Here is a 26624-nt window from a genome sequence, read left to right as displayed (position 1 = left end):
GAAATATAATAGGTCAAGAAAATGTCAGTGTTAAGATTCTCATTCTGAATCATAATGATTATTTTTTAAATTAATATCTAACTCAATATCTGCTTATCAGGAAGAAACTATAGAATTTATTTAAGTGTGTAAGTGTAAACACTAATGATTTTTAAGGTTAGAACTCTTATACATATTTCAATCTGTTTTCTTATAATCATACAATTTTAAACATAGCTGAACCTTAGGTAAACTCACGCAACTTCTTCATTCTATAAGTGGGAGAATGTGAGACCAACAAAAATCATGTCTGCCCAAGGATGCAAAGTATAGTAACTACTGAGCCAGATCACAAATTGAGATTACCCAACTTCTAATTACTATGCTATGGTGTTTCTTTCTTATCTAGCTGTTAGAAATTAGAGTTTCCTCTACATTTCGAGGAATAAGTAATCTCATTCTGCTATTCTTTACATTGGGGTAAAATTATAATCATGTTTTTTTTTTGTTTTGTTTTGTTTTTTTGTTTGCTTGTTTTTAGTATATGTGCTGCCGAAGCGAACACAATCATGTCTGTTTTATTTTTAAGGTCCTGAACCTCTTTCTGGCCTTGCTACTGAGCTCATTTAGTGCAGACAATCTTGCAGCCACAGATGATGATAATGAAATGAACAATCTCCAAATAGCTGTGGACAGGATGCACAAGGGAGTAGCTTACGTGAAGAGAAAAATATATGAATTCATTCAACAATCCTTTGTTAGGAAACAAAAGATTTTAGATGAAATTAAACCACTTGATGATCTAAACAATAAGAAAGACAGTTGTATGTCCAATCATACAACAGAAATTGGAAAAGACCTTGACTATCTTAAAGACGTGAATGGAACCACAAGTGGAATAGGAACCGGCAGCAGTGTTGAAAAATACATTATTGATGAAAGCGATTACATGTCATTCATAAACAATCCCAGTCTTACTGTGACTGTACCAATCGCTGTAGGAGAGTCTGACTTTGAAAATTTAAACACAGAGGACTTCAGTAGTGAATCGGACCTGGAAGAAAGCAAAGAGGTAAGATTTTATAGATGTTGGTAGGTATAAATTTATATGTATATACAGTTATTCTTGCCTATCTATAAATATATACATGTATATTACTGCCTTGGGTAAATCAGATTTGTGTAATGAGATGGGGTAAGAAAGAGTGCAGAGATATAATGGTCGGAAGATCCTCATCACATTTTATATGTCCACAGATAATGGATTCGGGGGGGAAATGATCAATTATTTTTGTAAAACATTGTATAATTTTTTTCAGGATTTTAATTTGAGTATTATTTCCATTCAAATTCTGTTTATTAAAGAGTTGAGTTTTACTAAAGAACCAATGGAAGCTGATTTTTTTTTTTAAAGTGATCTTTATTTTTACAAAGTTGGGTCTAAGGTATTGTTAAAATAAATTTGGCAATATTTTTGTCTAGTCTGATTTTTTTTGTCTTGAATCTTCAGATTTGCATCTGATGGTTTGATGAAGACTAATAGCTACCACAGGCTCTGATGAATTAAAAAAGAAGCTTTTTAAACAAAGAAACTTTTATTACAAAGACCATCCATTACAAATACTTTTCTGCAAAAAATTTACGTGATTTATATTGTTTTCGTCTGTATTGTTCAGGGCTAACAGAAAGACTGATCTTTTATTAAAGAGTGATTATCCACTGAACCACTAGAGGCAGTTCTATTTCTTCATACTCTTTATTTTATATCTTGGATTATCATTGTATTAATCGAAAATTTAAATGTTAGGGTAGTAGAAACTTTAGAGACAATCTAATGCAGTTTTTATGAGTCATGACCCAGTAGGAGTTGATAACCCAATTTATTGTACCAGTAATTTTTTAAGTTGTAATTAAGCAGAATCGATGATACCAAAGCATGTTGCATAATGTAGGGAATACTGAATGAAGCTTGAGCTGCCAATGCTGAACTCAGATGCGCTGCTTTTCTAATCAGAATATAAGGACTAGGTCCATGGGGGGGGGGGCACCTGAAGTGCCGAATTCTTAAATGTGAGAAACACTGTTTCAGCTTTTTAAAAGTAGTGATCATGAGAACTTCTGAACCCTCGACAGAATGGATGGCTTCTTTTCGGGTTCCCCAAAATAGAAGGCAGAGAATAGGTAATAAACAACTCATCTTCTAAGCTCATATTTCTCATCAAGTATCATAACATTTTGTTCCAACTTATATGCATAATGTCTCTCCTTTTCTATTGTGACATGCTTGAATATGTTTGGTACAAAGTAGCCACCCAGATTAAATTTTTCCATCTCATTTAACTCTGTTTAATAGAACCATTTTGAAGGATTCTCATTATCACACTTGCTCTGATGAGAGCACACTTGAAAATAGTTTTATTTATGATTCAGACACTTGGATTTTTCTCTTGATTCAATCTAATATTGTGTTAGATCTTGTTGTTTTTTTCTTTATTAGACATTTCCCTTGTCAATTTGTGTTGGGCTTCTAGGATAGTAATTATCTCTCATCTTTTTTCACAAGAATTGCTATTGAAATGCAGTTGTATCTCAATCAGGTGAATTTTTATATTAAATACTGAAACTTCTATTCATCCTCATTACATTTCAGTTTCTTTCATTCATTTTAAATTGGCTTTCTATAAATATTCTTTTATGAATTGTCATATTGTCACAAATTTTCTGGCACTTTAGTTCGCCGTTTATTTCGTCCCTCTTGATCAGAAATAAACCCTTATAAAATTGTTTCTCCTCATTGCTTCCTTATTCTTATATTCTAATCTCTTCAAATCAAGGCACAATTTAGAAGATGCTCTTTTTAGTGGAATTAAACTGATGGCAGATGCCTCAAAAAGGAAGATTCTTTATTCTAAGTTAGGGATGCAGCCTATAGTATATTTAAAGTAATCTCATCATTTTGGTTCTTTCTGTTCTAGCCTTTATTCTTTTGCCTACCTTCATTTATTCAGCAGTTACCACGTACCAGAGATTGTACTAGATAATGGAGGATACAAATGAGCCATAGTTTTACATATATGTATGGTAATTATCACATGTGATAATTACCACATATATGTATATATGTTGAGTTTGGGGGAGTCAAAAGTTATATGCTGATTTTTGACTGCACAGGGAGTGAGCACCCTTAACCTCTGTATTGTTCAAGAAACAACGGTACATATATTTGGATTTTAGAAAGATGACTCTTAACCTTTAACTATGAATTTCTATGTTGAGACATACTTTATTGATTCACAATGTTACCTGCCATGGGCTCTATTAGACCTGTTCCATTTGAATATGTTAATGTTTCTGTTCCTAGACTTCAGTAATGAGCCTTATCTATAATGGATCATTATTGAAATTATATTAATGCCTTGGGTTAAAGTTATAAATGGCCATTGTTTATTATCCATTTTCTAAGCATTTGTTTTTAGACATGTAAGCTCACAATTATAATGTTGTTCGGAATAGATTATTCCCTGGAGCCAGACAATGTGTTAGACGATTCCATTTTAGCTACATACCACATGGCCTTACCTGACTATCCAGTCCTCAATTCTCATCTCAAAAATGGGTATAATATTATCTATTTCATACTTTCTGTGGAGTATTAAATTAGACAATAAACGTGAAGGAGTTAGCATAGTTCCTGACAAATGATATTCAATAAATTGTCATTATTATTATTATTACTAATAGCACTTCCAAAACTCTATTCTTAGTGTCTTGTAAGAATTACTAGTAACATATTCCATTGTTAGTCCTTTTGTGTTGCTTGCTTTCTGCAGTAAATTGCTTTACATGTTTATCCAGGAAAGTGATAGATTTTGTATTTTCTGTTTAATTTTTAAATTGCCTCATTAAATTCTTGATAATGGTAGACTCCTTAAAAAAAAAAAAGTGGGAAACTTTTTTTCCTAAAGATCATTCCAGTCAGAGATAATAAATATAGAAAAATCTAGAGGTATGACACAACAGGATGTGTTTAGACACCATAATAGTTTGGTGTTTCTGGGAGATGAATCTATAGGAGTTGTACAAGGAACAGACTCCCTCAGTTTCCAGGACATGAAGACCAGACTGCAAATGAAGAGACATATAAAATGTGTACCTGTATTTGTTTTGCCTCCCCCATAAGGTGCATACTTATGCATCACTGTCCTGCATTCCAGGACAACTTTGTGGGCTATCTTTCTATACTTGTCCCATGCTTGTCCCTAGATGCAGAAAAGGCATAGCATGGGTCACATTCATCGCTTCTGTAAGTCCCAGCAGACCTCAACCCACAAAATACATTCAAATAACCTAAGGAGTTGCTTTTAAAACCTCAAAGTTTCTTGACTCACTCAGCAGTCAAGAATAATGGATCAACTAGAAATACGGGTTTCCACTGAAAATTAATAATAAAGAACAGTGACTTAGACTTTGAAGATTTTGAAGAACTTTAAAAACCAGGCAAAATTGCTGAGACTACGCAGAAAGCAATATAAAATCATATCTCTCCCCAATTAAAAAAAATAAGTTTCTTTGGTTATGGATTGTATTTTATATAATTTTGGTCTTCTGAGGCCCCCACTGCAATGCTGGGCACAAATCTGTGCTCAATAACTTTTCGAGTTTTGGCTGACTTGTTTGGATAACTAGACTAAACGTCTAGTGGCCTTAACTGTACTGCAAGCAAATCATTAACTTTACGTTATCCTGTTTCCTAATTTGTAAAAGGAAGACAACTGTCCTCTGGTGCTTATAGGAATATTATGAGGATCTAAAAGCTATTTGGAAGTTAAAAGTGCTCAAAAACATAAGGTGACAACAGCACAATTGCTACTATAATTCTGTCTGCATAAATACTTTTGAAATGAGTTGAGTTATTAAACTTATACCTTTTTGGAATAAAAACAAGACATTACTATACTAGTTAGGGAAAAACTCATTGTTTTTGCAATGAGTCAGCCTTAGAATGAGTGTAAATGCCATTTGGATCTTTGTAATTCAGGTCATGCTAATAACAGATATCATTTGTTGAGAGCTTACCATGGGAAAACACCGTTTGTAGGGTTTTACACGTATCATCTCACTCAATCTTCATCCCAAGAGATAGATATTATTCCAATATTACAGATAAGGACATCGAATGCAGAGTTTAAATAGCTTGCCACTGTCATACAAATGGTAGGCACTGATCCTGGACTCAAATCCAGGCATTTGGCGACACAGTCTATGTTTTTAACTATTACACTAAATCTCCTTAACATTGTCTGATAAAATATTTTCTCTGCCAGTACTTTAAAAGTAATGATATTGCTTATTGAACAACTAAGAATAGGTGTCCATTGCAGAGTTGGTCATAACTCCCAATACTTCTTCAATGGGCTTAGGGTAATGGCATACCCACCGGTGTCTGAGTCCTCTGTCTCAGTCCTGGAGGGTCCTTTTCCTTCTGCACTGGCCTGCATGTTACACCCATCTGCTTCCGCCTCCCACACTGATCTACAGAGGTCTAATTCCAATTATAGAGCATTTGTTCTCTTAGACTATGGTTACCCCAAGCTGTGTTTTAGGAAGATATGCTTCTAAATTTAATGCCACCTGAAAGAATCTTTCGAACCATTCGGAAGCACTTTTGTAGTTGCCTCATTAGCTTATGAAGTCTTTGAGAATAGGTGAAACACTAACCTATTTCATCTGTATCACTTTAAGGCCACAGTGAGTACAAAATGTTTATTAAATGAATAAATAAATGGGTAATGAACATTTACTTCCAGACCCTCATTGGCCCTCTCAGTCAGAACATCTATGTTAAAGTAATATTTATTTGATGCTTTGTGGATATTCTTTCATTTAGCACTTTTACCTTTACTATATTTGAGTTAAAGAACATATGACAATTCCCAACCAAAGCATGTACTGCTTATCAGACTGAATTTATACTACCACGGAAAGGCCTCCAGCGAATGCCTTACATGGGCAATGCTCAGTTTTTAAATGTGGGGATTAGTCCATTTCATTTGCCACAGTATAGCCCACATTCACCATCATGCCTAGCATAGAGTAGGTGCCCAGTAAATACATGTTAAATAAAGAAATAAGTGTTGGAAGTCTCTGGTCAATCTTGAATCAAAATAGATATATACCAAGATTTTTGCAAATATCCCAATTCAAGAACATCGTGATAACATAATTTTCCCCCTAGAAAAGCATCACACAACATATCTGAGGACATCAAAGATCTCTGGGAGATAAATGTGTGTGCCCCCAGCTGTTCTTTCTGTTCAGTCTCTTCACAAATCCTCGTGGTCTCTGATGCAGCAGCTATTGTCTCCATCCCGTATTACACCTTCTCCTTCAGAAGACCTTACCACAAACTTATATAAATGGAGAAGATTTCTGTCCTAAAATAAAACAAAATCATGTAAATTTTAAATGTTCCTTTGATCTAATCTCTTCCTTAAGTTTCTCTCCTTGAATTCATTGCAATCTTCCTTAAAAGATAGATTAGATTATATTCACTGCCTTCCCATTTTCCACTGCTCGGTCACCTTCAAACATCTCCTTTCTGGTTTCTTCCTCTACATTTCTCTCTGTCAAAAATTATTGATGTTCTCATATTTGCCAAGTTCAGTGACCCTATATCACTTGTCTGCAATATTTCCTAATTCTTTAAGCTCCGCATTCCCTGGCTTCCAAAAATCCATGCGACTTTCCTCCCAATCACATAAGCTCTCAAATAGCTTATGAGAAGCCAGGATTCATTCTCAACTTCTCTAATCGGAAGGCCCTCATCAAATTTACTGCCAAGTCCTGTCGATTTTTTCCCCTAAATCTATCCCCAACCTTGGCCTCCCACTTCCTGTCCTATTATTTCATCTGTATCACTACAATTACCATCTGAAACACATTTTCATGGGAGGAAAAATGGCAGTCTTGAACATATCATGAGCAATTAGACAGTCTTGATCAGACTCTTTCAGTCTAATTCCCCATGACTCAGCTCAGTTCTAGTCACATAGTTCCATGAAGTTTATGTCTTTGGACTCCCTCATTTCTTGTTAGAAGCTATCTTCTTCTCCTCGCCACTCTACAAAATTTAACAAAACAAAATGACCTTTGAATCAACATGCAAGACTCTGTCCATGTATTCACTCAATAAAGATATATTGCTGCTTTGTTTCTCACTATATCAAACAACTCATAATTCTGGAAAGCCCTCTGAATTTCCCCCACTGAAATTTCAGTGCTTCCTGGAATCCACCCTCCTCCTCTGTGTGCATGGAGCCGCCCGTTCTCTGACCTCCGGGGAGGCTGCCTCCCCGTGACGAGCACTGTCCCTGTGTCCCCAGCCTGGCCACCCGAGGGCTACCTCACGGGAGATGGGTCCTCGGCCAGTCTTGTGGGGATCTCAAACACTTGGCAACACCGTGTAGCTGAGTGAGAGCTTTTCTGCAAACATCTGATTGCCTAATTCACATGCCTCCTCCCTCTGCCTTGAGTCTCAGACACTTTGAGAACAAACAAACAAACAAAAAAGTAGAATAACTCTATTTATCAGTTGTGTATCTGTCTATCCTACTTCCCAAACTTGTGAGCAACTCGAGAACAAGAACTGTGGTCATCTGTACCTTTGTACTTCTAGTAACTTGCATAGTACCTGGCACAAATGAAGTGTTGGGTCAGTGTTAATTAGCATTATGTAAGTTAATTACATGTTTCATGAATACCTACATTTTTATCAGTTATTCCTTCTGAAAGTATACAGATGAATAAATCAAGCAAGACTATTCCTAAGTAAAACTATGTAAGCAGTTTGCTTTTGGATACAGCTTCTTCTCTGGGGAGGGAGCAGGAAGGAGAGACGGAGGAGAAAAGAAAACACTCAGAATTTTCATATAATTGCCTGACAGATGTTCAGGAACAGATGTAGAGTCCCATATGACCATTGGTTGGATGTGTTCCTTCCAGCTCTTTCCTATTTCCTTGTCCTGAGCTATAGTGTGTCAGGGCCATGGTCTTTAATGAGATGGCAACTATTCTATGTGAAGAGTGCTACCATCTAACCAGTGGATACCCAAACTTCCTCTTCCTTATATCTAAATGATTACCAGGTGCCACCAACTCTATGCATCTTTGTCTACTCTGCATCCCCACCAGCACACACAACATCAGACCTCCATCATCTCTCAGACTTAACTGCTGCAACAAATGTTCCCTCTCACTAGTCTAGTCTGCTTATAATAAATAGTTTTTCTAAAAGGCAAATCTGGTCATAGCTCCCCTTTCTTTCTAACCTTTCAGGAGTTGCCCCTTGCTTACAGTTTATACTACATGCCTAAGAGTCCCTGCAAAAAATGACCATTATGGATCTTTCCAGCCTCACATAGTAGTACTCTCCACCTCTCTGCATCCAAGTACACTGATGTTTTGTTTCCTAAAACTGCCCATGCTTTGTCAGGTTCTTATCCTTATACCTGTTCTTTCCATCTTGCATACTCTTACGTTATCCTCTTCACCTGCCCCACCGCCACCCAACTCATCCTTCTGGAGTCAAACGTTACTTTCTTCTACCCTGCCCTTCTTAGACTTAGAGGTACTCTCAAGATACCCTAAACTAACCCAATCACAGTGTGTGGCAGTCATTTGCTTATCTGTATCTTCCTTCTGATTCTAAACACATGAGGGCAGGTACGAGGTCTATGATATTCACTGTTTCATTTTTCAGGTCCTGATCTGTTGTTGTATATGGACTGATATTTTTGGTATTTGAAAAGGTCAAATATTTGCAGTTATACGAATTACGCACTATATAATACTGTTATGAAATTTATAACCATTTATTGGGTAAGCACATGCCAGGCATTTTCCATGTGTTATCTTGTTTGATCCTTACAACAATCATGTTACAAAAGGATCATTTTACAAATTAGAAGCTAAAGCTTAAGGAGGTGGAGATAATTCCAAAAGTCCATAAAACCACTAATTATGATTGAAACTCAAGCTTGTGTGACTTAAAACTCTTATCCTTTTCATTATAGTTGTTACATGGTTCCTCCAGCCAGTAGACACTTGTTAAATATTTGTTAAATATGTTATAATTTATCATGAAAAATTAATGTCAAAAGAACTCTAGAGCAAGCAAAATGACTTTAACAAGGAAAATACTCATTTGATTTACAACCTTGATTTCTAGCTTGGGAATTATAAATGCAATTTTGCAGAATTTTTTTGCTGTTTTTAATTTATTTGCATTATAATAATTTTTTATTGGTCCAATATATGATTAGATATTCTATTTATGTCCTTTTATATCTAATACTCAATACAAAATTCATATTTGACGTATTTTAAAGCAGAATTCAGAATATATTAGAGCTATATTCCTTTCCTCCACCTTCCCTTCTACCTTGATGAAGTGTTTGACTAATACTGGATTTCACAATTGATAAGAACAAGTTAATATTTAGTAAATATGAATAATGCACTGAAACTTCCCTTTCAACCCACAGCTAGAAGTCATCTGGGTAATAGGGATGATGTGGGAATTAATGAGTTAATATTTGACTTTTCCAGCTGCTCTATAGAAATGTTAAATTTCTATACAGTGTATTTTTATTTGATTTTATATTGTCGCTTTGTTGAGAGTCTTTAATAGGGGTCATTTAAATTTTTAATATGCTAGTGTACACAAAAATATTTACTAATGCGTAGTGTACACAATGAAATATTAATACTAATATTTTTGATGTACAGCATCTCATTTATGTATGATTTAAGATGATATATATGTACATATGTATTTGTGTGTATATATATATATATATATATATAACAATATAAAAAGCCCACTTTTAAAATAATACATGCCTAGCTTTAAAAATAAGTGTTTTTGGGGTGCCTGGATGGCTCAGTCATTTAAGCATCTAACTCTTGATTTCGCTTAAGTCTTGATTTCAGAGCTCTGAGATCGAGTTCTGTGTCAGGCTCTCCGCTCAGCTCAGAATCTGCTTCAGATTTTTTCTCACCCTCTGCCCCCCCCCACTCATACTGCCTCTCTTTCTCTCTAAAATGAATAAATAAATCTTTAAAAATAAGTACTTCTTCAAAAATAAAAAATATATATACATATATACAAACACATGTATTCTGTATCCTCTTGACCCTAAATGGCAAGTTTATATTTTAATACACTTACCACTTATTATAAATTGAACTCCTATTAAACCCTATAAGTAAGCTTCCTGTAACAAACCAAGTCTAAAATAAAAGCATAAACATCCTAATCAAGTCAGAGAACAAGAAAAACCATTTAATCATTTACTCTTAAAAAATATCGTGGAGTATTTTATTTGCTGTGCTTTGTTTTGCTTCGCCCTCAAGGTCAAAATCATTTGCTATAGTAAAGAACATTTTTAAAAAGCAAGAAATGTTGCATAAATCCACTGAGAAGGAAAAATGCTCTTACCATCAGTGTGTAGTTATTAAGTGGTTATTGAATGCCCTGGTGTACAGGCAAAGTGGATGCTTTAGATATGCTGTGGTCCCTGCACTCTTTCAGCTCACTTATTAAGTCAGCCTGCCAAAAATACACTATAGGTCAGGGTAAAATTTAAAGAGTCATGTGCGAACATACACATATTTGCAAATGAACTAGCTCATTGGTAAATTAAAATTTGATTAATGGCTTAATAAACATGAAAATTGGATTTTTAAAATAGTCTATTGCTCTCTAAAATAGAGAACAAGATGCTTTATTATTTGGATGGTGAATTTGAAAATAAGATTAAATTTGAATTTAAAAACAAAAAAGGAAAAACTAATTGGCCTTATTGGTTTTTAAATAAGTAAAAGTACTTGTTTGAGAATGTTCTAGTTTGGCCGTTATCCAATTTTTTAAGTATTTTATTAGAGATGTATTCTTGCCACACATCTAAAACTTTTTCCTTCCCTCTTTGAGTAATTGTATTATTACTTCAATGAAAGAAAGAACTCAGAGACACATCATCTTTGATTTTTAACAATGAAAAATATAAGACTATATTGATAAAAATATATAAAAATGGTTGTGAGCGTTTTACATTTACATTCTTTTAGAATGTGATAAAACAAAGAAAAATTAAATAGGGACATTGATCATTTGATAATATAAGTAATAAAAGTAAATGTCATGAATTATACATCTTAAAATGTATACATGTAGAGAATTCTTATTTATGTATATATTTACATAAATTAAAAATATACTAGACAGCTAAGTAAAACTCAATAAATTTGTAGTAAAAGAGTTATTGGGTTATTATCTAATCACAATACAGTTAAACTAGAAGTTAATAGTAAGATGACAGAAAAAAATTCTAGCCATTTGAAAATTAAGAAATCCCCTCCTAAACAAATATTGGATTAAGGGCCAAATAAAATATATAAATAGCTATTTGGAAAATAACATTTTCTGTCAGAATCTGTGGAATAGGACCAAGCAGTCATTGAGAGTCTTAATATTGACAAGAATGATCAAGAAAGAATGAGGGGCACCTGGGTGGCTCAGTCAATTAAGCTTCTGACTTCTGCTGCTGTCATGACCTCAGGGTCCTGCAAGGAAGCCCCATGCCCAACCCTGGTCTGAGCCCCACATGGGGTTCCATCCTCAGCTCTCCACCTCATGCTGTCTTTCTCTCAAATAAATAAATAAAATCTTTAAAAAAAAGAATTAATGAAAGAACATGATAAAAATACTTAGTTTGATAAATTGGAAATTAGACAAAATGAAGAGACTATAAGTAGAGAAATTAATGAATTATCAACATGGTAGATGATAGATGATATTAAGATAGCAGGTGATTCTTAGAAAAGAAATGAACTTTACTCATAACCAGTAAAGTTGGTGGATCCTGAGCTTTGGATGATAACTGCATTCCCAGCCAACACCCTAACTTCATCCCAGTGAGACCCTAGTACAGAATGAGACTATGTAGTGCCAGACTTCTGACCTACAGAAACTCCGAATAATAAATTGGTATTGTTTTAAGCTGCTAAATTTGTGCAATTTGATACACAGCAGTAGAGAACTAACATTTGGCAAATATTATATATTAAGGAAACTCAAATGACTTTCTGTTTATAAAATGCAATTGCAGTTTGGTAAGAACTAAACAGGGGCACCTGGGTGGTTCAGTGGTTGAGCATCTGCCTTTGACTCAGGTCATGATCCTGGGGTCCTGGGATTGAGTCCGCATCGGGCTCTCCAGGGAGCCTGCTTCTCCCTCTGCCCCCTATCTGTGTGTTATGAATAAATAAATAAAACATTTTTAAAAAAGAAGAAGAACACAACACTCCAGTAGAGAAATGGGCAAAAGTCAGGGACAATTGACAGAAGAAAAAACATAATTGAAATGAAGCTTAAGAATTGTTAACCTTAATTTTAATAAATTAAATTAACCATAAAGTACTTTGTACTTTTCACTTTGGCCACTAAAGAAAAAAAAAAAAAAGGCAGTGAAGGAATAGGAAAAAACCCAGATAAATAATGCATTATGCTGATAAAGGGTTTCTATGAGACAGAGACTTAACACAAATTTCAGAATATAGCATCCTCAAACAAATGTTTAGTGATTAATTGAATATTGCACATAGAGCTAGTAGAGAAATTAACTTAAAAGCCCAGTTATATGTGAGTGGTTTCTCTGTTTCCAAGGTAGGAGTAGCTATTACTCTTGCTTGTCCCATCATTGGCCAAAGATGATCATGGGATTTTTCTAGATATAGATTTTTCTAGATATAGATTTTTCTAGATATAGATCATGGGATTTTTCTAAAAATCATGGGATTTTTCCAGCAATCATACCCACCTGAGCTCTTATTGCCTTATCTCTTCCTGGGTTCAGGTTTGTCCCTACATTGGTTTCTTATCATTTTCAATATCAGTATCTCTCTTATATCATTTCAAATCCTAAAAGACTGTGAGTTGTAGAACATTACAACAAGAACATGGGAACATGGGAGATCATCCCTTCATTTTACATATAAGAGACTAGCCCAAATAATTATGTGGACAAAACCATACAGAAAGCGAGAGGTTGAACCAGGGCAGATTTCTTCCCATAATTATTAATGGTTTTCTTTCCACTGTGATGGCTGGGGCCAGGAGAGGGTGAAAGATAGGGTTGTCAGTGACTCACAGATAATGAATCCTAAAAAAGTATTTAAATGCCAGAGAAATGATGGAGAGTCTTTGTAGATTTTAGTAGGAAGGTGATTTGTGTTAAAACATCACACCAGCTTTTGGTGGCAGATGGATTGAAGAAAGGTTCAACTGGAGGCCATAGGCTTTTAAAAATTCTTGGAATAATCAGTTGAGAAATGCTGAGAGTGACAGATGTGGCTTGACTGTAAACTAGCCTAAATCTGCCTACTTCATCTGTGGATAACCTTACAACATGATAACAGTTCATGCATATTTTCTGCATGCATGCAAACACATAAAACAACTATGAATAATTGATACAGTGGTATGTGGTAATGAAATATGTGCAGAAGCAACAAGTTCAATTAAAAAAGAGTTTTAAAGTTAGAAGTTTTGAACCCTAGCTTATTGACCTATTAACTGTTTATGTTTGCCAGGTCAGATTTGCCAATTGTACCATCTAGGTCCACTTTTCAAACCTGAATGTGAAGTTCTCTAGGGTCAATTTTAATTTCAATCCTTATAAGCTTCTAGTAAAAAACTTGAGAATAATTTATAAAAATCCTTGTTGCCGCCCATGAATGGCCTGGGCACACTTCAGCTCAGTCATTTCTGCATCTGTCTTATTTTGTTTGTTTTTCTTTTCTCTCCCACACTAATACTCATTTGTTTACATCACGCGTAAACTCCTGGAAAAAGCAGTGACATTTCTTTCTGGTTATGGTAGTTTTTTGTTTTGTTTTTTAAACAGAAATGAACAAAATTTAATTTTTTTTCATTTTAGATAATACTTAAATATTAAGAAAGCCAAAATTTTAAAATTCAAAATGTGTTGGTTAGGTTTTTCTAAACATTATATTTATATAATGATTCTGATTTTACCATTCCAAGAACAGTTGCCCAGGAGGAAGGAAAGGCTGCCTGGAATAGTCTCTGGGGCTTGTGCTGTCTTCTCAGGCTGGGTGCCCCACAGCAGAGCAAAGAATTGAAGAATCCAGGGTCCTTTCCCCTTCTCTGTCCCCTGCTCCATTTTGTTTTTATTTGAAGCATTTTTGAAAAACAAATGAAAAATTAGATTTGGATATAAAAAGCTAGATGACTACCCAGTCCAGAACTGGGTTTCATTGGAGAAGCCCTGGCACAGACAGGATGTGAATTGCCCCTCATCTATAGGGACACTGTGACAGAAGTTAAAGTCGCACATAAATGTCACTAAATGTCACTTGGGACCTCTGAGCAAAAGCATAGCTAGCATCAACTCTGTAAAATGAGGGGATTTAACCAGACAGTCTGTCACAGGGCATCTGGTCCAGAAGGCTCGCTCGGGAGCTCCACCCGTCAGGGCAGGGGGCACTGCCCTCTCTACTAAGGCAGATGCACGAAGCGCCGCCTATCACTCTGTGGTGTGGTTAGGGTAGTTAATCTAGAGTAGACTAACTGGCCTGCACCCACCTGTCTGTAGTTTGATCTTGCTAACGTTCACTTATCACTGTATCTGATGTTGTCCTGACTTGAAAGTTGGGGCAAGTTTCCCTGACTAGTATGAGAATCAGGGTCTACCCTGCTGCGATATGGCTTACCAGGCTTTCTTTGCAATATGTTGATTTTGGAAGTTATTTAAGCCAAATATGGAGAGTAACTTTTAAAATCTAATTTGTAATCGTGTCCCACTCCTGAGAGGTGTGCAAATTTCTCCTAGATCCCAGACATTATCAACTGCCTCATTTTGACAAATGATAGGTACCTACATCAAATGTTGCTTGAGGCCTCTTGTTCTTTTTTTTTTTTTTTTAAGATTTTATTTATTTATTCGTGAGAGACACAGAGAGGCAGAGACACAGGCAGAGGGAGAAGCAGGCTCCATGCAGGGAGCCCGACGTGGGACTCGATCCCGGGACTCTGGGATCACACACTGGGCCGAAGGCAAACGCTTGACTGCTGAACTACCCAGGCGTCCCGAGGCCTCTTGTTCTAACAGGTGTTCCATTGTTGGCAGTTCTGCACCATCTCTTTGGCCTGAGCCATACCTATAATTTCAACTGTGATTTCCAGTTTAGGTTGTTTTCAAAAAGGATAGAGATTTTAAGAACCTTATAAAACCTGAATTTAGCATCCTTCCAGAAATGCATGTCCCCATTCCCCTCCTTTTTTTCTTTCTTTTTTTTTTTTTTTCATAATTCATGCCTGATTTTATAACAAGTTTTTTTGTGTGTGTCTGTATACGTGTGGGGGATTTACTTTTATTAAATTTATACAATGATTTCAACTTAGTTTTTATGGACACAACAAGACTAACTTTCTTTTCATTCGTTTTATCAAATTATGTAAGAGTAAATTACATAATTCCAATAATTTAAAGTGGTGCAATGATTTGAAAACAAATATAACTTATTCTTGATAAGCAAACAGCTCACCTGGTGAAAGCAGCAATGCACAGGTGTGACAGTGTAGCCAATTACCTGATCAACTTTAGCACACTGAGCACATCGGTCATTGTGTCTCACAGAGAAAATGCCAACCATTATTAATGTGGTAAGTCAATTAGAATAGAGGTAGGTTAGATAAAGCAATATGTGCCCAAAAGATTGTGCAGATAAAGTGGTGAAGGGGGTTTAGATGAGGCAGCGATTATTATTCTGACATGATAATGGGCAAAAATAACCACTCTGAGCAACAGCCAGAGAACTATAGGAAGTTCACCTTGGCTAAAGCACAACTTCTGTGAAGGACAGATTTGGGAAATTTGGTTGGAGTGCTACGTTGGAGACAAAAAGCTTCATCTGGCAAGAATATATAAAACAGAGGTATCCATTCACCAAGTATTTATCGGGCATCTAGCGCAGAATAGGCTTTGTGGCCCACAAAGTTCCAGAATTAGGTGAGGCTAGAATGAGGGCAATAATTATTAAGTATAACTCTCCAAAGAAGTGACAAGAATGAACAAAAAGCCCACAGGAATTTGGAAGATGAGACTGAGAGAAGGGTTATTACAAAGGTAAAATTTAACAAATTTGACTTTCAATTACGGTCAATATTAGAAAAGCATTAAGAATAAAGGAGAGTTTGAGTCTATTTGCTCGAAGAATGATATTGCAAACAACCAGCCTCAAACATGGTTAAAGGAGTAGGTTAGGATAGAAAAAAAAAAGTCATGACTTTGAGAGCATTTTAGTTTGAGTAACATTAGGCATGCTTCTACTTTCTTACAGTATTTCAGGCTGACTGTAGAATAAACTTATATTGCTTGAGAAGTGTTTGCAAATTAATTTGTAAGCATGTATAGGATCACTTGTCTATACCTAGTAACTGGTAACATATTACAAAATTGGGTTGTAAAACAAGAATAGCCTATTTTAAAGAATATTCTTAAGAATAAAGTTTGATATATTGGCAATAGCACTCTTATCTATAGAAAATCTGAACTAGTTAGACCTGGAGTAACTCTGTGCATTTAAAAAAAAAGCTAGCAATTTATTTTATCATCATCCAGGCAAGACACATCAGAAGAGGATATTCAGGGAGGCAATGAGGAGACATTTGATAAAAATTAATTTCATATCATTTTAGATTCACATCTTTTTACCTTAATACAGTTGCTGATTGGAAATTTGAAATCTAGATGACTAATAATGGCATTTACTAATGGGTATGAAGTTTGATATGGAGGCTGATATTTGGCACCATATGTGAAGAACTGTGATATGCAAAAGGTGGATTTGTCCAAATTTTAAAGACTTTTCAATATTACTTTAAAAAATTTCCCTGTAACTGGGTGTTCCATGTAAATGATGAATCACTGAATTCTACTCCTGAAACCACTAATACCCTAGATACTAACTCACTAAAATGTAAATAAAAACTCAAAACAAACAAAAACAACCAAAATGTCCCTGTGAGTTGAAGTAATACTGTATAACAAAGGGTTTTATTACTGCTTGTGCTTAACTTATTATTGTGACATTTTCTTTATAACAAGTATATAATTAGTTTGGCAAAATTACTGTAAATAGAAATTAAATGGAACTCATGTCTACAGCTACCAAAGAGCTGGCTTGCTGTAGCTGATGAAATAATTTCCATGAAGATACTGAATATTTGTATTATATAAAATGGTGTAATTAGTTTGTGGTGTGTATAAGTGTTTTTGTTTTTTGTTTTTCACTTCAAATTGTAGATTCTCTTCACCTGTTAGGCTAATCTTGCCATTTTTTTCAATGAATTATTTTCAGTTTTAAATTGATGGGAAAATTATAAGTGTGTCAGTACCCTCAGAAACAGTGTGATTGCACAGAAGACAGAGCATGGAGTTTGGGCTCAGGAGTAATTCTCTCAAATCTTGCTTTGCTCATTTACTAGTTATATGATGTAAGACAAATTCTTAACCTGTCTAGGCCTTAGTTCCCTTATCTACAAAATGAGAACAATTAATTTTCCTCCCCCCTCACCTTCTCTCTGGGCCTTCTCTAAGTGGTTTGCTTAGTACATGTTCCTGATGGCCACCTGTAACTTCATAACATAACAATTTGATTTCATACTAACATTGTGAATAATGGCAAAGAGACAATAGACAATTTTCTTATTTCCTTTTCTTATTCAACCTGTCCTTTGCTCTAAACTTAAAATCTCTTCACTTCAAGGAGAATCCAAAAAATCAATTCATAGTACTAATCCTTTCTTTCTAGACTATTCGTTACTGAAATTAAAGTGACTGACTTTTTATGTCCACCTCATGCACAGAAACTCAATGAAAGCAGTAGCTCCTCTGAAGGCAGCACTGTAGACATTGGTGCACCTGCAGAAGAACAGCCTATAGTGGAACCAGAGGAAACCCTTGAACCTGAGGCCTGTTTCACTGAAGGTAAAGGCAGTGACCCTCATGTTAATCTTCCATTTATAGAGTGCAGGTTTTTTTTAACTGTTGATCACCCAAGATGGACCATTCATAATAGAATAGAACCCTTAGTAGACCTATTTCAATTACCTCCAATATGCTGTTTTTAAATCTATTGTTATTTTTGGTTAAATCTGCCCATTATGTGTAAAAGACCATGAACGTGGAGATAAATATTTTAATGTAATCAGAACTAGTAATTTATATTTTTTAGAAATGAAATGGTGATCTCACAAGAATTGTTAAATAAAAGAATTGTAAATTAAATTAAACACTAGTCAAAATTCTCATATACAGAATTTGCCTTAAAAATAACTTTCTGACTACTAAAGTTAAATGACTTGTAAATGCTAAACTGTATTTTTAAACAAAAACCATCATTTTCCAAGGCTTAGTAGATGAAGTGAGAAATAAGCACAGCCCCATTCCCGATACATAAATAGTATCTAGTTGAGGCTGGTACAATATGGACAATAGTTTTAAGAGCCTTGTTTTCTCCATGACTAGCATTTCCCATGGTGTCATTTACTTGGAAATTTGAGTTTTGAAGATATGAATATATTTGCATATTCTCTGTTTAGTGACCTCTTCTTCCAGGCCTGATATATATTGTCTTTCTCTATTTCCTAATAGAAATTCCACACATCATTCAAAGTCCTCAAACCTACTTTCATCTGACCATGGTGGAAAAGAGCTTACTATTCTTCTCAACAGCTATTAACAAATATACCCATTTAATTCAGCTGATAACTTTTTGTTTATTACTTTATGATAACTCTTCTCTTTCTGTTTTGAACTATTGTATGTATCTTTACTGTCTTTTTTCTTCCCTCTCTTCCTTCCTTCCCTTCCTCCCTTTTCTTCTAGCATACATGACTTTTTCTTTTTTCTCTTTTCTGTTTTTTGGGTTTGTTTTGTTTTTGTTTTTGCCTTGAGGTAGGTTTCCTGGGTTTATATCTTTTCTCGAAAGCAAGAATGTAAGGTTCTTGGTGGCAAGGTCCAGGTCCCATACTTTTTTTCTTTTTGCCTTAAAAAAAATGTATTTGTATCCTCCATGGTGTTTGCAAAGGTAGTCACAGATATCTGTGGATTTAATTCTTATGTTTGAGTGAGTAAAAGCAGTATAAGGAAAGCAATGAGAAATCTAAGCAGGGCCAACCAATCACATCTTAGTGGACTAAATTAATTTTGAAAATTATGTGAGCTCTTCTAGAAACACCCCAAAAAATAAAACAGTAACAAACCCAGTTGGGGGATATCTACATTATTATTCTATAATCTCTTCAAAAGGGAAGTTCTATTTATCACTAATATTCGTTTTGAACTCCTCTACTAGTGTCACTTCAACAGAGTGCAATAGGATGACACAGGCAAAGCTACTTTACATTTGTTTGTACTTTTCAAAGTTCTTTCTTGGACAATATGACCCGGGCAGAAAAACCAGGAAACTGTTTAGGGAGGCTGAATAATTTTCACAACCTCACACAGCTAATGAATGTGCTTTTACTACTCCAGCTTAGAGAGTTACCCTAGCAAGATGGAGATGATAATTGTAGTAAAAAGATCAATCAGGGACATGCTAAAGAATATTACTGAGGCAACAGAAGTTACTTCATCTACTCCTCTTTGAACATTATACTTGCAGGCTGTGTACAAAGATTTAAATGTTGTCAAATCAGTGTGGAAGAAGGGAGAGGAAAACAATGGTGGAACCTGAGAAGAACATGTTTCCGAATAGTTGAACATAACTGGTTTGAGACCTTCATTGTTTTCATGATTCTCCTTAGCAGTGGTGCACTGGTAAGTGAATATTAAGTAAAAGTGGTACAATATTAAGTTTAAGATAATATAATACTGATGACTTTTTAATTCTTTCTATTGCACTGTTTTAGTACCCAATGCATTCTTTCCCAAGCCCTCATCCTACATCCATTTTCATTTTCATGGTATCAGCCATAACCTCTGTTTGATAAACCTCATTTATCTCTACTTAAGACTCCTTCCTTAAATATATGTACATCTCTGTATCCAACAATCCCTCCATCCATCCATCTACCCACTTAGCACCTGTCCACCCACCTACTCTTCTACCTGTCTCCAACACATTTTTCATTACCTACCCCCACATCCCATCTTCCGGATTATAGATTTAATGTTTTAACTACATGCTTCTGGATTTATTTCTACTATGTATACATTACAATTTCTAATAAACTCTTAATTTTTGCTTACTTGTAAGTAACCTATGAAAATTTGTCCCTCCAGCTTATTCATTATAACCAAAGAATACAAATATTCAATTACTCATATTTTAATAAGAAAGTAAGCATGGCAACTCAATGTAGTTAATAGAAGTCCTGTGATGGACTTCTGAGTTCTGACGAATATTGTGTCTGAATGGTATTATCATTTGTTTATGGACAGCCAATAAGTCCTTAGGGACCACTTCTCTGTCCCTTTTAAATTGTGTCCACTATTTTTATGCTACTCAGGAAACAATGAATATTGGTAACAAAAAATATTGGGCAGCATGCCTAAGTGATTCATTTAAAGATCACTTTTTCTTTATATGAAGATGGCTTTTATAGCAAATTAACTTATATTTATATGAAAATCACTTATAAAAATATAAAGCATAACATAGGTAACATTTTAGAAAAACACTGACACAAATAGAATACTTCAGCCATAGGGTAGATAGATGAGAGATAAAATGAGCTTGTCTGATTGATACACAATCACTTAAGTTTATAACAGATTTATAATTGGAACATAAGTCTTTATTTTCCTGCATATTTTCTAATGACATAAATTTTCTCTGCATGCCTCTTTATACAAGAGATAATCTGCCCCTGAAACAAATGTGAGACTCAGATGTTAAGTATAAAGAAAAGTTTGTATTAGAAGAACAATATCACAATCTAAATGAAAAGTATTTTCATCCTCTCATCATTGTCATAGCATAGCTCTGCTGAGAAATCTAAACTCAACAAAATGAAGGGGAGAGAAGGAGACATATGAGCCCCACTCTGTAATAAAATTGGGCAATGTGATAATCGATTACAATTTCTGCTTTCTGAAAAACATAAACCTTCACTTTTTATTTCTTCAATCTTCCTATTATGGCAAAAAATCAACAGGAGGAAGCAAAAGAAATGAAACAAAAGAAATAAATAACTTCAAGTTGGGGTAGCACCATCTGGATATAACATCAAGAACTGTTTCCTAAACAAGTCAAATTAATGAGAATTATGCTTTTACCTCTTTCTTCTGGCTATAATATCAATGGAGAGTTTAACTTTCCCCTGGATCATTAAAAGATCTTTGAGAGGAAAAAAATCTTAAAAACAGCAATGTTTACTACCCCTCTGCCCTCCTAGTCCAATGGAATGTCATATGTATACATATAAAATCTGGGGAAAAAATATATGATCAGAAAAATAGCTTAGACTGTAAAATAGTTTCAGAAAGCTTAAAATATATAACTTTTCTTTACAGGCATTTGAAGACATATATATTGATCAGCGAAAGACAATTAAGACAATGTTGGAATATGCTGACAAGGTTTTCACTTACATTTTCATTCTGGAAATGCTTCTAAAATGGGTGGCATATGGCTATCAAACATATTTCACCAATGCCTGGTGTTGGCTAGACTTCTTAATTGTTGATGTAAGTATCCTCCCTATCTTTGCCTCATATTCACAGTAATTTGTCTTATCTGTATTCATTCTAGAACAGTGAATCTCTGACCAGTATGCTGAGTTGACAGGATATGCTACTTAATAGACGCTAAACTAATTCACAAAATGATAGTGTTGTAGTAAACACTGGCTTAGTACTTAGTACTTAGTACTTAGTACTAAACACTGGTTTAGCACAGGGGGTGGGGAGGTTATCTAGGATAAAAAACAGAGAACACAGCAGTTTGTAGAGAAAGTGGTGAAATAGGGTATGTTGCTTAAATCCCTTATATTGTGAGTCAGACAGACACACGTTCACATCCCAGTCCCATGACCGATTGGTTGTGTGCCAGTGAGTGAATTACCTGGCTCTTGAATCTTGTGTAAAAAGATATTAGTGCACATGGTATTGAAGGCTCTCAGTAAACAGTGATGATGGTAGGAGCTACTGTCATTTTTAAAAAATTCTCTTTGATCTACTCAAAGTTTTAAAGGGTGAGTTTAAAGCGTAGATTACAGAGATTATTATCCTTTAGAGGCAGTGAAGTGTACCGAGTGTAGGGAAAAACTCTGCTTGGTGCAGCTGCAGGAGTTTCCCGAGATGTAGACTCCATTTGCAGCAAGCCCATAATAGGTCAAACAGCCCTTCCTAGAAGTTACATGTCCAGTAAAAATTAATAATATTTCATCTACCACAAACCAGGTGGCTGCCTTCGAGATTTCTTAAACAAAATATTTCATGCTATCAATATACTGTAATTTCAGCTGCAGGAAAGTGTGTCCAAAATATCACAATTTCATAGGCAAGTTTTATCTCCAAAAGATAATAGATAATAATTCAGCAAGACCACACAGGTTTATTGTGGAAAGTATTTCTAGAGCTCAGAGTCATGCATATTATATTTCCTGAATTCTGAATAAAGGCAAAGCCAGAGCTATTTGAAAAGCTTAATGACGTTACTATGAAATGGTCAATTGAGAAAAACCTCAAAAGTAGAATAGCTTCATCATTACAAAAGAAAAAATTTCCGACATTGAGGTTTCATTAGAAGTTATATTTCAAAAAAAAAAAAAAGTTGTATTTCAACTCCTCATAATTTTTCACACTACATTTTGAATCTAAATATAATCAAACCCTTTTGAAACCATGAGCTTTGCTTTTCTCTACTATGCTTATTCATGTCTAAAATTTTAATGAAAAAATGATGATTTTATTATTGTTATAAGTTGAGTTTTTTAATTATCAGATTATTAACACTTTATTTTAATTATTTTTATTGCAGTATAATTAGCATGCAATGTCACATTACTTTCAGGTATGCAACAAAGTAAATTCAATAGTCTGAAATATATTAACAAAATAATTCTATACAGATCTTGTTATTTTGCAATCATCATTTTTTTCTATGTTCTATTTTAATTATTTCATAAGGATCAGTGTATCTTTTTTAAAAAACAAAAAAAATTTTTAGCACATTGCAAGTAATATAAAAAGTATATTTAAACATAAGGCAACTTAATATACTTAAAAATAGAAAATTTTGCAAAAATAGTATCTAGTATATATGAAACTGTCCAATACTAGTTCTTTTTCAAACCAAAGAAATTGTAGCTCTGGATGTGGAGTTTTGGCACGTTCTTTATCTAGTGACTTACACACCTAACATTTTTGTTTCTTAGTTCTCTCTTATTTCATAAAAATTAAGTAAATTCATTGATTTATTTTCATGGCAAATACTTATTGATTATCCATTTTCAGCCAGATAGTATGACAGAAGCTGTAAGTTAGTACAGAAAAATTTGGGATGCCTGAGTGGCTCAGCGGTTGAGCGTCTGCCTTTGGCTCAGGGCGTGATCCCGGGTCCGGGGATCGAGTCCCACATTGGGCTCCCCGCGAGGAGCCTGCTTCTCCCTCTGCCTATGTCTCTGTTTCTCTCTGTGTGTGTCTCTCGTGAACAAATAAATAAAAATCTTAAAAAAAAGAAAGAAAGAAAAATTTGAGTAATTTTCAGGATGGAATTATTTATTAGGTTACATTGTTTACATCTGAAAAAACTAGAGAGAACACAGAGGTTAGCAAGAAAAAAACGCACCTTCAAAAATCTACTATGAAATCAATGTGCCAAGTTATTAATTTTTGAGAGTACCAACTATAATTAGTTGAACATACAATGCAGGACTAAGATTTCTTGCTTTCTCTGGTATAATAGCAGCTTTTGTATTTTATCTACAGGCCATCCAAAGTTCTAAATTCACTTAATAAAATAAAGAAGGATAACCAATTACATTTTCTTATACCTGAATTTCTTCCTTTTTTAAAAAATTAATTTTTATCTAGTTTTTCTATCTAATTGCTCTACTGATAAATTAGTTTAACAATTAATAAATTACATAGCATTTAAAGTTTTTATTCTACTACCTTTAACATCCTGAAAACTACTTTTTTTGCATCAAGCTGAAAATACCTCCTTAAATTTTAAAAGCTTTACTGAAAATATACAACCATTTTTCTTCTGAGTAATTATAAGCAAAAATCATATTTATTATATTATATAGTAAATTGTATGATGATTTTATTTATTTACTTATTTATTGGTGCAGGTTTCACTGGTCAGTTTAACAGCAAACGCCTTGGGTTACTCAGAACTTGGTGCCATCAAATCTCTCAGGACACTGAGAGCTCTGAGACCCCTAAGAGCCTTATCGCGATTTGAAGGGATGAGGGTAAGGAGAATGAAAGAACCTGAAGTATTACATATAGTAAAAATTAAATTCATTAAATTAAACTTTATAAGAGGAAAACCCATGCATGCAAAAGGAATGGCAAATCCTTGCAAAGTTGCTACTTTATCATTTTATCTGTTGCATATTTACTTCTGTGTGATATGCAAGAGAATTTAGGCCTCCCTTGAAATGATATAATATCATTTATCTGCTGTGCTTATTAAAATGACTTTATTTCCTAATCCACCTTGGGAGTTTCCTTACAAACCTGTATGCAAAAAAAACAAAAACAAAAACAAAAACAAAAACAAAACCCACAAAAAACAAAACAAAACAAAACAAAACAAAACAAAAAACAGATGCACCACTAAAGTACTATGTGTAATGATAGGATAATAATCCACTGAAGTGAAGTCTACATTATATGCGTCTCATTGTGATGACCTAAATTGTACTTAATGAATTTTATTGAAAATAATGTGACACACATTGCCTAAGAGGAAAGGAAAACAATTTTTAAATGTCAAAATTTTGTCTGTATAATGCCAAAGTTTGCATTATTTGAATATGCTCAAAGGTAGCTATTAAATATTGACTGAATTTTAAACTTTTTTTAAAGTTATGTTTAATATAGCCTCAATTTATAACTGCATTAATCTTTTTAATTTATGTAAATAGTAGTGCTAACTTAAAGATTATGTGGAAATCCACACAATTTTTCATGACAATAAAGTAAAGCATTTATAATATAATGAACAGAAAATGTAATTTTGACTCATTACCATAGATAATTCATAAATTAAGCATAACTCAAATTTCACTTGAGTCACAGAAAATTTTATACTCTTCCTTTCAAGGAAATATTCAGCTATCCCTATGATTCATTACAGATTATAAATGTTGCCATTACGAGTTATTATTTTCCATGCCTTTTAAAATGCATGAAGCATTGATATATAAGATGTATAACATTAAAAAATTAGCTCCTTTTTTTAAAAAAAAAGTCAAAATTTCTTTTACCAAAGCAAAGCTGCTGAATTAAGTGTGATTCCAATAGAAAAACATTGCTTTTTTAAAAAAATATGCTTAAGGTTTAGTTGCTTATAGAAACTAAGCTGTATTGAAGACTTCCAATTACATCTTGTAGGTTGTTCATAGCCTTATGTGTTCCTTTAAAATAAGATTTATTGTAAATGTCACTTTAAGAACATGAGACTTGTCTTTAGTTTCCCTAACATATATAGAAAAATTTTTCCTCATTAGAAACAATTTAACACAATATAATGCAGTCTTATTTTATTTCTCACAGAGATCTTCACATTTTTACTAAAATGTTAAAGGAAATTCTCTCCAGGGTATGTAAAAATTAAGTTTATTTTCCAATTAAAATGTTACTTTCTTTTGTTTCAGACAGGCAGTTTCAGTTTTTGAGAAAAATATTATTTTTATGCATTCTACTTGAAAACATATTACCTGAATCAAAGTAATACCTTTTAAACATCTTCCGAAATCTGAACAATGCTAAGTATTTAAAGCTGTTATAAACGTTTCAAATTTAACCTTTTGAAAATGTATTAAGTCCACAGTTGAGATGGCCAGATATCCCCATGCTTAACACTTTATTTCCATAATGACGTTGGTCTTGTGGGTCTACCTTTGATTTTTACAGAAATAACCTTATCTGTTATTATTGATCAGTAATGCTTTTTATATTATAAAGAGAGATTAACTTTTGCAAGTGAGAATTTTAAAAACATAAACTCTTTATTGATGCTAATAGGAGGTGAACTCATCTTTAAATTATAGGATTTATGAATATGGTTTCTTGCCTCATAGTGACAGCATATATACAACCATAAAATGGCTGATCATTTCAAGTGGTGTTTGGCATTGTAGAGACAAAATAACCTAATTATTGACTCTATTTTTGTATTTTTAGTGTTTGGAATTTTTTACTTTCTTAAAAATGTAAACATAGATGACGGTGAGGTTAGAGATAATAATGATGACTATCATTGGGAAGTGATATTTGAATATATTCAGAAACTCTCATTTTATTCTTTTCCCTAGCAGCATAAAATCACAATAGCTGTGTCAGAGTGTAAATCGAGCACTCATTCTATTTTTGTTGATT

General features: G+C 34.0%; 1 protein-coding gene across 13 annotated transcripts in view; it reads left to right on the top strand.

Moving 5' to 3' along the window:
- The window catches only part of SCN1A (sodium voltage-gated channel alpha subunit 1), a 140816-nt gene that overhangs the window by 95254 nt on the left and 18938 nt on the right, over window positions 1-26624 (top strand). For 11 of the 13 annotated variants that reach the window (XM_041774191.1, XM_041774189.1, XM_041774186.1 and 8 more), the window contains 5 exons: window positions 569-1051; window positions 17930-18050; window positions 19729-19883; window positions 21582-21755; window positions 24368-24490. In XM_041774191.1, the coding sequence (XP_041630125.1) occupies window positions 569-1051; window positions 17930-18050; window positions 19729-19883; window positions 21582-21755; window positions 24368-24490 (1056 nt within the window). The remainder of the gene's footprint in view (window positions 1-568; window positions 1052-17929; window positions 18051-19728; window positions 19884-21581; window positions 21756-24367; window positions 24491-26624) is intronic. The other 2 variants (XM_041774193.1, XM_041774192.1) reach the window with 1 other exon arrangement.

This window comes from Vulpes lagopus, chromosome 11 (assembly GCF_018345385.1).
Source record: "Vulpes lagopus strain Blue_001 chromosome 11, ASM1834538v1, whole genome shotgun sequence".
NCBI classification, from domain to species: Eukaryota; Metazoa; Chordata; class Mammalia; order Carnivora; family Canidae; genus Vulpes; species Vulpes lagopus.
The sequence above is the reverse complement of the archived record's forward strand: the minus strand, read 5'-3'. Positions and strand labels throughout refer to the sequence as shown.